Raw genomic sequence first — 13,564 nt, 5'->3', positions numbered from 1 at the left:
TTGCTTGTATTGATTATAGATGCTCTGTCTGCCTGACTGTGTGCACTCTATCCACAAGTGATTTGCACTCACACCATTGGCTGTGCTTCATATTGACTTACATTAATGATTTAGTGCTGCAGCTTTCCTTAAGGAACAGTTGCTAGCAGTGTAATGGCCATTATTTGTCCCCATCTTAGTCTGGTATGTTTATGGTTCAGTAGCAACAGCCAAGGCTGGTGTTTGTTAGGTGCTGCTAACGGAAGGGAAAAACTGAGGCCCATGAAGTGGCTCAGGCCTTTATTGATCAAAGTGTGGGAGTCTGTCTTGACGGCGTGTCTTTCTGTCTTACTCCGTGCCTCTGTGGGATGGAGCTATCAGCTATCAGTCTGCTCTGTCAGCACTGGTGAGAAAGGAAAGAAGCAGGTAATGAAAGAGGAAATTGATGAAAACAATGAGAGACAGAAGGAAAAGGAGACAGGATTAGAGATAAGAGCGAGCTGATGCGAGAGAGCTTCAATGTAAATCTCAGGGGTTCCCCTACTGGTGGATATAGCATCATCATCTTGTCTCATTAGAGTGCAGCAAGTTTTGATGATTTGTTGCTTAGGAGACTGTGTAACCCAGTTTTTAAACATTTTGGGGTGAAAATTCAGTTTGCATTGAACAGAACTGTCAAGATGTCAAAATGAAAGCTGTGACACGAGTAGAAAGAGCTCCTTATGTTTCCTCTAACATACAGCTTCATTGTAATTTCCATCTTTTTCTTTAGGACCTTGCATTTTAGTAATCCCATCGTTTATGTAGGTAGTTGGAGCATTATTAGCATGTTTGCTAATAACCAGTCTTTTGTATAGTGTTTTATATCATCCTTTCTTTTAAAGATTGATATTGGACTTTGCAGCCTTGGTACATGTGCTTCTTTAACAACCCTAACCTCTTTTCTCTCCAAAGACAATAAAGTTGAAAGCTGAAGCTCGGCTGGACCTTCTACGCCAAGTTGGGGTTGCCGTGGATACATGGCTAAAGAGCGCCATGAACCAGGTGTGTATTGTCAGTGAGTGTTGGGAAAGCATGCAGGTATGCTGTGTGCTCATGTGCATGTCCCTGACCTGTGTGAAGATTTATTTGATATGCGTATGGTTGTGTTTGCAGTCATATCTTTGAGCACTTTTTTGTTGTTGCTGTTTGTATATTTTGTGTGTATGTGTCTGCCTGTTTGCAATATGTGTATAAACCCCTGACTCTCTCCGTGCATGCTGTAGGTGATGGAGGAGCTGGAGAATGAACGTTGGGCCAGCTACACTTCCCACGACCCCTCACTGTCGGTGAGACACAGCCCCTCACTACATCTGCGTTGCAGCTATTTTTTGCCAAGCCAGAACAATTAAACTTGTCTACGACTGGACAAAATTTGGACAAAATATTTAAAATGTATATATTTAAAAGTATTTTTAAACAAAACATGGGTCCTAATGTTACTACCAGCCTGCAATATCTGTTCTCACTTGGCTAGAAAATGCAATTCCTACACCTACAGGGTAAATAACAAACTATATGACAAAGATGAATGTGCCCACCTACTGGATGTTTAGTGCTTTGGCTGTTGGAGTCTTAGGCTTTTTAAAGTGGATGCAATCATATGTAGGAGCTGATTAAGTCTGGTGCTAACTAGAGGTCTGGTTTCTGGGGAGATCAGTCCACAACTGATGTGTTGCATTGTGTGTTTTTCTTTTCATGTATGTATCTCACTATATTAGCAGTGTGTTTGAGATCATTATCACTGACAATCAGACAGTTTCAAAGTGGTGTACATGGTGGATCACTATCTGCCTTTTCTATGTTCACCACTTGCTGAAATGCAAACCATGACAGAGCCTTCACCATGTTTTACAGATGGCTGTAGACACTCACTGTTGAACCTTTTTTTTTTTTATCTCCATCAACAATTTGGACCTGAAATTTGAAATTTGGATTCATTACTCCATCAGACTTGTTGCCACTGATTTTCAGTCGAGTTCTCGTGTAATTTGAAGTACCTCAGTCTTTTATCCCAGTTTCCTTTCATTAAGAAGTGCTTCTTGACATCCACCCCTTCTACCAAGAGCATTTCTGAATGGATCAGCTAAAGGGTCAGCTGCATCTCTCAGCTCCTGCTGTCCAAGGAGCTTTCCTGTTTCATAAGGACACAACTTTCAGATGCCGTTCATCTGCTGTAGATAGGTTTCTTTTACACATGCCACTTGTTCTCTTGTCTTCTACCTGTCCAGTTTGCTCAATTTTTTTAAGGACACACTGCACGCCATGCTGAGTTATGCCAAGCTTTTAGCTAATAGCTCTTTGGGAATCACCTTATTACTATCTTAAGGTGTTTGAAAGCCTGGAGAACTATAGCTCAAGAGCACTTTAAAACGTTACAAGAATTTCTCGCTCCTTGTAAGCAAAATATAAAGAAATGGCTCAAGACTTTTGCACACTTTTTTGTAACTGTGTTTATTGCATTGACACTGGCCTGCTGTACCCACTAAAATGAACACCATCACATCAGTAAACTGTATATGATCTTTTGGTTTCCCAACTGTCTCTCAGTAAATTCTTCAAATTCACTACACAAGCACGGCACTCAATTCAGCACATTCAAAAATGAAATGTTAAACTTTTAACACACGGGCTCATGGCTGCTCATTCTTTATGGTTTCATTATCTGTGAAAATCTCCCAACCAGAGTAGCTCTCCTGACAGATTACTTTCTGAAAGATGTAAATTGATAAATAATTGACCTTGGCCCTGCTGCCTAATCATCTATCACACCAGTTAAAGACTCTTAAAACGCCCCACTTCCTCAGTGGAATACTGCTGTAGTTCTCGCTTAACTTTATTTCACAGCTCTTAGCTTTAATGACAAAGTAGACAGATGTGACGTCTTTTGTGTATCATCTCATCATGTTTGTGAAAGTGTGCGCAAACTGTATGAATGTGCTAATGGGTCCCAAGTTTTTCATGCTCTGTGCAGAACTCCACCCTAAAAATATTAGGCACTTTAGAAATACAGCTTTTATCACAGAGGTATTTTATTATGAAGTATGAAAGTGCCATATGTAAACTATACACTGTCTGTAATTCAGCCTTACGTGCTGTGTTCTTTTGTGTAGGGATATTTGTGCGTAATTATGTTCGTGCATTTGTATGTGAGTTGTCTTCTCTGCATTAGCTTTACAGGGAGGCAAGTGTGCCAATCACTAGTAGAGTGATCCCACATGGGGCTTTGTGAGGAGACGTGTGTCTGTCTGTCTGTCAACAAGACTAAACATAGCCAGTCTGCTTTATTGGAAGCACTTGACATTCTGCTCATGTGATATTGCAGCTTGCACCTAACACTAGAGAGAAAAAGAGAGAGAGAGAGAGGGACACTGAACTTAAGAAAGAGAGAAAATGGAGAGAGAGATGAGCTAAATGGAAAAAGAATGAAAGAGGCATTTGTGCAGTTAAAGGGTGAAAGAAGCAGCAGCAGAGAGACAAGTACTGAAGAATGAGAAAAGTTAATTGGCTGTAAAAAAAAAAAAAAGAAGAAGAGGAGGGGTATGAGGTGAAGGAGAAGAGCAGAGATGAGGAGAAAGTCGTGTCAGAGCAGAGGCATTGGAGGTGAGAAAGGTGGGGGTGAAAACAGCCAATAACTTGCTGTAATGTGATTTTATACTGTAAGAGATATAAGGTGTGGCATGTTTGCTCAGACAAAATGGTCCCCACACCTTGAGTCTCCTCAAGATTTGATCACGGTGCACAAACCTGCAGGTCAAATCCAATTTGTAATGAGCCAATCACATGGCATCAACTAATTTCTGCATGTAGATATGGTTAAGATGACCTGCTGACTAACTGAGCATCAGAATGAGGAAGGAGGCTGGTTTAAGTGAATGTGGTGTAAGCTTTTCAGAAGCTGCTGATCTACTGGGACTTTGACACATAACCATCTCTATTTACAGAAAAAAGTCTAAAAATAGAAAATGTCTAGAAGGGGTCAGTTCTGTGGGTGAAGATGAACACAAACTCAGATGATCAGTCATTACAGTCAAGGTATGCAGAAGAGCATCTCTAAACATACATCGTGCTTTAAAGCAGATTGGCTGTAGCAGCAGAAGACCGCATTTCTGCTGCAGCGTTTGGATAGTATTTGGTCACGCAGCACACAGCATAAAAGCATGAATCCCTGCTGGCTGCTGGTGATGGTGTGGGAGATATTTTCTTGTCACCTGATCCCTTTAGTACCAACTGAGCATCATTTAAATGCCACAGATATGCCGTGGCGGACAAAACTGTGTCAACTGTGTGATGCCATCATGTCAATATGGACCCAAATCTCTGATTAATTCAACAAGGTGCTGGAATCACCTTGTTGAATGTATGCAATGAAGAATTAAAGCAGTTATAAAGGCAAAAGGGGTCAAAGCCACAAGAGAGATGTGCTTAATAGTGTCCAGTGAGTGTATGTCTCAAAATATTTTATACTAAAAACAGTCAGGAGGGTTAAAATTTTGAACAATATTTATCTTCTTTTGACTGCATTTTAAATTTAATTTTACTTCTCTTGCCCTATTTACAAGATTTGTCTGTTGTAGGCGCGTGCTGAAAACTCAGTGTGGTTTAGATGTCATTAAAAGAACAGACCAGGAGGCACATTGAGTATTCAGGCATATGACAGCAGTTCATCTGACATAGATTTTATTTGGAGAGCCTGGGGAGACTGACAGCAGCAAAGAAAGCTGGGACATTGTTATTAACAGGGTGCAAGAAAAAGAGACAGTATGAGAAGGGAAGGAAAAGTCAGAAGTGACCGATAACAAAGAAAGAACAAAGGATTGATGTAGTGCGAGTAATAATCTGCACAGGACGTGACAGAAACACAATGAGAGTAGGGAGCAGGCTCTCTCCTCGGCCGTTTCTTCATCCCACTCAGGTTTATTAATCTGAATGAAATACTGCAAGCCTTAAAAACCTCAGGCCTCTCAGACAGCAACTGCCTTCATTACAATAACACTTTTGCAGTTATTACCTCCAGGAACAGTAAAATCTTGCACTGGCCTGTGTCTCCGCTGTATTGGTACATATACTGAGATGTATATTTTGTGGTACTTTATAGGGTTATTACTGGAATACATACTGGCCTTTACTTCAGGGATTAAAAGGAACTGGTCTCTGGGCTAAGCAGCGTATTCTTAAATCAACAAAGAGGATAAGCCCACTCCGGGTCGGGGATGAGTTCCTGCCCCAAGTGGAGGAGTTCAAGTATCTCGGGGTCTTGTTCGCGAGTGATGGGAGAAGGGAGCCGGAGATCGACAGACGGATTGGGGCTGCGGCTGCAGTAATGCGGACGCTGCACCGGTCAGTCGTGGTGAAGAGGGAGCTGAGTGTAAAAGCGAAGCTCTCAATTTACCGGTCGATCTACGTCCCTACCCTCACCTATGGCCACGAGCTGTGGGTAGTGACCGAAAGAACGAGATCGCGGATACAAGCGGCGGAAATGAGCTTCCTCCGAAGGGTGGCTGGCCTCTCCCTTAGAGATAGGGTGAGAAGTTCGGCCATCCGGGAGGGGCTCAGAGTAGAGCAGCTGCTGCTCCACATCGAAAGGAGCCAGCTGAGGTGGTTCGGGCATCTGGCAAGGATGCCCCCTGGGCGCCTCCTGGGGAGGTGTTCCAGGCATGTCCCACCGGGAGGAGGCCCCGGGGCAGACCCAGGACACGCTGGAGAGATTATATCTCTCGGCTGGCCTGGGAACGCCTTGGTATTCCCCCGGACAAGCTGGAGGAGGTGGCTGGGGAGAGGGAGGTCTGGACCTCTTTGCTTAGGCTGCTACCCCCGCGACCCGACCTCGGATAAGCGGATGAAGATGGATGGATGGATGGATAAGCTTAATGTGAACCAACAAACAAGCAGCCACTGTGGCCCTGACTGAAGCCTCCACGCCGTAGGTTCTACATGGCTGTGCTTGAAATCACCTTCTCTTTACAATGAAATTACCCTTGTCCAGGTAGTAGTGGTAAATGATGTGTTACATCAGGGGTTTATTATTTAACATGGACACTTATCAATTACTAACAGACCGCAGCAGTGTTTATTTTATGTGGTTCAGACATGTCAGTAACTATTGAAAGGATCACAGGACTGTGTCCTGATGTTTAGGTGAAACACACTCACACTCAGTAAACCTTTGGCTTATCCTGTAACACATTTTCCTAAAAACGAAGTCATCTTCACGGCAGCACATCACTTAGGATGGCGTGGTTTTTAGGGAACTGTATCCAAACTGCTGAATGGATTGCCATGAATGTTGGTGTGCACATTTATGTGCCCCTCAAGATTCATTTTAACAAAACTGATGTTCCTCAGATCTCACTTTTTCATGCGTTAGCAGGACAAAACAGCAAAAATTAAGGCCAGTCCTGTCAGTTTAACTATTACTGTGTTTTTACCAAGCTAATTATAGTCAGTACTTATTCATATGGTAGATGCTACTGTTATTCTATTTATTTTAGAAATCATGGCTGAACAATATGCAGCATCACGGCAAATGTAACATTTTTATTATGCAGGTAACAGTTTTAAAGAAGCACAAACATAAGTCCATGTTTATATTTCTTCTAGGTAAAAAGTATGCTCACAATCAGGAAAACAAAAAAAGGAGGAAGAGAGGTCTATACATTATTTTTTAACAAAAGCAATGTTTTGATTCATCATCATCTCCCTGAGGTCAGCTCAGGTCAGCAGGTCAAAAGGAAAAATGACCAAAAACACCTCAAAATTGCAGCAGCCATGCATCCTCAGATGCAGGAAAAAAAATGTAGGAGTGACATTATCTAAAATACTTAGCAGCCATTTCCTGAAATTAATTGGATGACAATTTTCCAGTACAGATTAATATCAGGTAAATATCAGAGCATTAGATCCAGTCTCTTTGTACAGCAAAAATAAATGACGTGTGTACAAATGTGTTTAGGCTCTTGATACAAAATACAAGACTTTAAAGACCAAATTACACTTGATACAAATTCAATACAAGAGCTTTAACCTCCTAGGACCTGGCGTCCACATATGTGGACATCACATTTTGGGTTATTCAGACCAAAATACTCAATTTTGCTCTACAAGGGCCTGATATCCACTTACGAGGACATTATACTGCTACTGTTCTATTGAAATGTTAAACGAATATCCTCATATGTGGCTCTCATTTTTCTTAGAAACAAAAATCAGGTAAAAAAAATCTGGTAATTCTTTGTTTTTACATTCATCGGGTCCCAATCATTCCAAATACCAAAAAGAAATTAAAAATGCATGCCGTGGAAGAGTTCAGGTCTTAGGAGGTTAAAAATAAAAATAAAACATATTAAAAGCCTTTGGTAACGTGTTACCAAGTGGGTAAAAACAGAAAGCCTTCCTCCTAAAACAAATAGTGTTAATGACACACCCATGTCAAGGTGCAAAAACATGCCACAGTGTGTGTTTTTCCAACATAGGCTAGCCAACATGGGCAATTCCCTATTTTCTTACCCATTCCTTCAGATAGTTTTGATAACAGTGTCTTTTTTATTACAGCATCATATGTCAAACTCTGGAGATTAACTAAAGTACTAAAGACATACGTGTTTTGTTGTGCACCGTTATAGAGTTTACTGTGTCAACAGAAATCTGATGACTAAACACAATGAACTGAGAACACACACACACACACGCACACACACACACACACACACACACACACACACGCTATTTTCTCTCCCCATCTATTGTTACTGGTCAGGTCAGCCTTCTGTCTGTGATAGATCTTTCTACCAGCTGTATCACATGACTTCCCTGTAAGCCAGTGAAATTCACATGGAACAAAAGAGGGAGTGGCTGGCTCATTTGAAACATTAGTCCTGGTACACCTGTGTCAAAAAAGCTACAGTACACACACTGAGCAGGATAGAGAAACTCAGACAGGAAGGAGCGGTAGAAAGGTAAGGAACTATCTGTACAGATGGAAAAATACTACAGGTGGCGAATAGACAAGACATAGTCTCGCAGCTGGTTATCGGACGCATAGTAGAAAGTGAGAAGAGAAGCTGGGATCATAACACAGCTGGGGAGCTGCAAGGTTAGTTCGAAGCAGTAGAAATAAACAGATAACAGTATACCTAACTAGGCATCACTTGGACAGCAGGAGTTGTGAGCACTTTGACTTTTTTTAACTGGTTTACATTAATAATTTAGCTAAACATCAAAGAAAATATAAATATACTGAGCATTTTACCATCTGGTATCATGTAAAATATGTTAAATGTTTTGCATTTAAACAGCTGTTGTTGTGTTTTTGCTCTTGAATATAGGCGTGTGTTTTAATCATTAGCTTTAAAGGTGAGTGGAGCTTTTCTTGTTTGTCCTTGTACTTATCAGAGGTTTTCATTGTGGATCTGTTTGTGTGTTAAAGGGCACAGTGGACCTGGAGCGTGAAGAGGGTGAAGAGTGTGAGGAGAATATGGAGGTTTTTGACGACAGCAGCTCCAGCCCTTCAGGGGACCCTCCGCAACTACCCGCTAACCTGCAAAGTCCTGTATTCATACAAGGTGTGAAGCAGCATGCACACAGTTACAGGGTGACACACACCTGCATGCACACAGCATCAAATATCTGCCTACTAGAAGGGAAACACCTGCAGCACACAGTATTATTGTTGACATATGTATGCCATTTAAATACCTCATTAACTAATCATTAATAGAGAAGTGTTTGGTTATATGGAGGACATCTTAGGTCAACTGAACTCCTCCTCTTGCTGTTTAGATGTCCTGCCAACAAGTTTTTTCAAAAAAGTCTCAAAGACTTTAGAGTCAGACCTGTTACAGATCGTCAACTTTTCCTTAATGTCAGGTGTGTTTCCGGAACCACTAAAAACTGCTGTAATAAAACCTATACTGAAAAAGGACAATCTTGACAAGACACAAATGAACAACTACAGGCCGATTTCAAATCTCCCATTTTTAAGTAAGATCATTGAAAAAGCAGTTTCTCAACAGCTCAATTACTTCTTAAAACAGAATAACTGCTACGATGCCTTCCAGTCAGGTTTTAGACAGAACCACAGCACTGAAACCGCTCTGACCAAAGTGTTTAATGACATATGTCTGAACACAGACAGTGGAAAAATGTCAGTCTTAGTTTTACTGGATCTCAGTGCAGCATTTGACACAGTTGACCACAACATATTACTCAAACGACTGGAGAACTGGGCAGGTCTTTCAGGAACTGTACTAAACTGGTTCAAAACATACTTAGAAAACAGGAAATACTTTGTATCAATAGGTAACTTCACATCTGAGCAGACAAGTATCACATGTGGAGTTCCCCAAGGTTCCATCTTGGGACCCCCTCTGTTTAACATTTGCATGCTCCCACTGGCACAGATTATAAAGAACAACAAAATAAACTACCACAGCTATGCAGATGACACACAAATATATATCACAATGTCACCAGGAGACCGAGGCCCTGTACAGGCTCTTGGTAAATGCATTGAGGAAATTAATGACTGGTTGTGCCACAATTTTCTCCAGCTAAACAAAAACAAAACTGAAGTAATAGTTTTTGGTGCCAAAGAAAAACGATTACAGGTCACCAGAGAACTTCAATCTATATACCTAAAAACCACAAACCAGGCGAGAAATTTGGGTGTAGTGATGGATGCAGACCTAAACTTAGAAAAACACATTAAAACAATAACAAAATCAGCTTACTATCACCTCAAGAATATTTCAAGGATAAAAGATCTGATGTCTCAACAGGACCTGGAAAAACTAGTCCATGCATTCATTTTTAGTAGGCTTGATTACTGTAACAGCATCTTTACAGGTCTACCTAAAAAATCAGTCAGACAACTACAGCTCATTCAGAACTCTGCTGCTCGAGTCCTCACTAAGACCAAAAAAGTGGACCACATCAGTCCAGCTCTGAGGTCTTTACACTGGCTGCCTGTCCGTCAGAGGATAGACTTTAAAGTTCTGATGCTGGTCTATAAAGCTCTGAATGGTTTAGGACCAAAATACATCAGTGACCTCCTGACCCAGTATGAACCTTCCAGATCCCTCAGGTCATCTGGAGCCGGTCTTTTATCAGTTCCCAGAGTCAGAACCAGACACGGAGAAGCTGCATTCAGCTTTTATGCTCCTTATATCTGGAACAAACTCCCAGAAAGCCTCAGATCAGCTGAAACACTCAGTTTATTTAAATCCAGGTTGAAGACTCACCTGTTCTCAGCTGCATTTGAATAAAGCACCAAATCCACACTTTTAAGCTTAAATTTTAAAACTAACATTTTAACTACTGATTTTATCTACTGTTCTGATTTTATCTGTTTTGATTTTATATCCTGTTTTGTTTGTTTGTCTGTTAATTAGTTAGTTTGTTTGTTTGCTTGTTTTAATCAATTTTAAATCATGCTTTTTATTTGTTTTTGTTTCTAATGTCTCTGTAAAGCACTTTGAATCACCTTGTTGTTGAATTGTGCTATACAAATAAACTTGCCTTGCCTTGTCTTGCCTTGCCTTGCCTTGCCTATAAGGTCTGGCTACTCCCTTTTTCTGTCCTTTCACATCTGCTGACCTTTCCTCCTTTCATACTCTCCTACTCTCCTTCCCACTTTCTCTGTTTTTCTTTCTTTAACTCCCGCTGTGTCTCTTCCTCAGGCCTCCCAACCAGATGAGTTAACTATCGATGAACAGGAGATGTTGGAGGTCATTGAGGACGGAGACATGGAGGACTGGGTTAAGGTACCCGATCGCAGTCAAGTGCTGTAGATGTGTATCGCATTTTTTTTGCCAGTTGAATAATTTGATCGTTGTTGTGCTACTGTCTGTACTGACATGCTTTTTGGGGCTTCTTTTGTTGTTGTTGTTTATTTGTTTGTTTCTCAGGCACGCAATAAGGCAGGTCAGGTGGGCTATGTCCCAGAGAAATACCTGCAGTTCCCGACCTCCAACAGTCTGCTGAGCATGCTCCAGTCTCTGGCTACGCTCGATGCTCGGTCACACACTTCGTCTAACTCAACAGAGCCAGAGCTGCACTCGGGCTGCATAAACGGAGACACAAATAGTAAGTAACCCTGTAAGCACAGTTGCTGTGAAGGATTAATTAAACTTCATGGCAGTAGTTAAAGGAAAGAGGTTAATTCTAGTTGTACCCGTGTAAATGAGTTTTCACCCATAATGAGGTTATTGTGGGCCACTAACTGAGGCATTTTTCTCTTTACTGCTTCTGTAGAGTACACTGAGTACACTAAGCAGGGTATTATTGGAAAGGGGAAATGTAGGGGTTGCCCACTGAACCTTGCTGGGATGCTCTAAATAAACACCCTTGACCCTAATCATTTCAGTTCATTTACAATACTCTACAAGGGTCTTGAGCAATGCTTCATTTCTTTATATTTTGCATCCAAGGAGATCATTTTTAAAGTGGTCTTGAGCAATAGTTATTCAGGCTTTCCAGAGGTTTTCCAAAGACCATCAAATATTGTATTTCCATGTATGTTTGCACTTTTAATAAATCACAGTACTGCATGTCAATGAACTAGAACCAGCGCCTTCTGTAAAAATCCTGTCTCATATTCAAAGAGAACAAAAAGAGAACAAGAGCGGAGCATTAACCTGACTGTTAACTGTTAACTTTTGCTGTTTTATTTCTGCAGCCCTGTGGGTTGTAATCAACCAGCCAAAGTATTCACAAGTTCATTTAAAAGTAAATTAAACTGGTAGACATAAAGTTTGAGCTGAAATTCAAGACAGCCTTAAAAAAGGAGCTGGAGTTACTTGTACAGGCCGTACCTATCTGGTCATCAATGCAAACGATGCATAACTTAATTATTTCGTACAGCCAGAAACCTGCATTAATCGAGCTTTATTGGTCAAGCACCATTTCACTGACAACAAAAACAAGGAGAGGAAACTGGGTGGTTGTAACTTTTGCTATATAAAACTCTTTATTTTATGTTATTTTTTAGTCTTTGCATGCTTCTTTACCTGCCTTATTTAAAACCTTATCTTCTCCTACTGTGCTCTTGCTCTTACTCTTCATCCGTTTTTCTTTTTATTACTTTGTATCTGCTGTGCCTGAATAGTTAGACCAGGCTCATGAGCAAATCCACTGCTGTTTGTGTATCTGGTGCTCTCCAGCGGTGTATACCATTTTCTTAATAACAGTAAGGGCCCTGCAGACAAGAAACTGCATTTCCCTGAGAATAATTGTTCCGACGGTATACTTATAATTGTTTTTTCTCCCTCTCTCTCTATCGTCCTTTCTCTCTGCAGTGGTGTATGTGCGTGCACTTTATGATTACGAGGGTCAGGCGGATGAGGAACTCTCCTTTTCCGAGGGAGCTGTGATCCGCTTGTTGAGCCGTGACACTCAGACAGACGACGGCTTCTGGGAGGGGGAGCTGAACGGGCGGGTGGGCGTTTTCCCCTCCGTGTTGGTAGAAGATCTTACAGAGAATGGAGAGACCAGCGCGGGAGGGGCAGGTGACACACAGGTACAGTAACACCTGTACACACATGAATTAATCTCACAGATAACATACAAGTCATCTTAGGTAACAGGACTTACTCTAGACCTGAATGAGACATTTGGTCTTATCAGTGTTTTCTCAGGGGAGAAATACCAAAGACTGTGTGTAGTCGACTGTGCCAGTTTATACCCCCATCCCTTCCTCCTTTCCTGCTTGTTGTCCATTTGATCTATCAGCAAGTCAGAGTTCAAAAACAGTGCATCAGAACTGCCGTGTTTGTGCAGCATTCTGATAAAAAACCTGCACTGCAATCACAAAAAAGAGGTCTTATCTGTGCCACTGAGTGCTGCCCTATTAGAGGCTCAGCAGCAGGAAGGATATGGCCTCTCCCTTCCTATAAGCCTGTAGACATAACACGCAACCCAACATTTTTTAAGTGCTATGCAGGGAATGTTGGTTAAAAAAAGTATCCTGGTCAAGTTTTGTGTTGTAGCCCACTTTGTCTTTTCTTTATTTCCACCACTCTCTGTAGATCTCTCCGTCTTTGAAACTGCCATCTTCTCTGCCACCTCTTCCGCTGTACGACCAGCCTCCCATCAGCCCCTTCACCAGCCCCGAGACTTCCACCCCACCTCCTCTGCCACGTTCCCCTTCCGCTGCTCTTAATGGGGAGCACAAGCTTCCTCTGCCTGCCTCGTCACACAAAGGACCGCTGTCAGCTCACAGTAAGACAACCAATACAACAACAACCATGTTTAACGAAAAGTGAGGTTTTTGAGGAAGGTAATCGGGGCTTTTAATTTGAAATTTTGTCTCGCTCCCTCTGTAGATCAAAGCTCTGGCAGGAGTCCAGTATCTCCAGGATTTGCTAAGACTCAGCCGCCAAGATTCACTCCTGAAGGAGGCCCGGGCAAACTACGACCTGTTAGTATCAGTGTTACTCAAGAAGTGTTTTTTTGTGCACAGTGTGTGTGTGTGTGTGTGTGTGTGTGTGTGTGTGTGTGTGTGTGTGTGTGTGTGTGTGTGTGTGTGTGTGTGTGTGTGTGTGTGTGTGTG

The 13,564-nt window shown here is 41.7% G+C and overlaps 1 protein-coding gene across 1 annotated transcript in view; it reads left to right on the top strand.

The window, feature by feature from the left end:
* Nucleotides 1–13,564, top strand: part of LOC120719447 (F-BAR and double SH3 domains protein 2-like) — a 66,571-nt gene that overhangs the window by 49,795 nt on the left and 3,212 nt on the right. Inside the window, 9 exon segments of the mRNA XM_040008606.1 lie at nucleotides 934–1,023; nucleotides 1,245–1,307; nucleotides 8,444–8,527; nucleotides 8,529–8,579; nucleotides 10,695–10,778; nucleotides 10,923–11,100; nucleotides 12,312–12,532; nucleotides 13,041–13,233; nucleotides 13,338–13,432. Coding sequence (XP_039864540.1) covers nucleotides 934–1,023; nucleotides 1,245–1,307; nucleotides 8,444–8,527; nucleotides 8,529–8,579; nucleotides 10,695–10,778; nucleotides 10,923–11,100; nucleotides 12,312–12,532; nucleotides 13,041–13,233; nucleotides 13,338–13,432 — 1,059 coding nt within the window.

This window comes from Simochromis diagramma, unplaced genomic scaffold, assembly GCF_900408965.1.
Source record: "Simochromis diagramma unplaced genomic scaffold, fSimDia1.1 OVJJ01000344.1, whole genome shotgun sequence".
Taxonomy (NCBI): domain Eukaryota; kingdom Metazoa; phylum Chordata; class Actinopteri; order Cichliformes; family Cichlidae; genus Simochromis; species Simochromis diagramma.
This window is presented reverse-complemented; position numbering and strand designations above follow the sequence as displayed.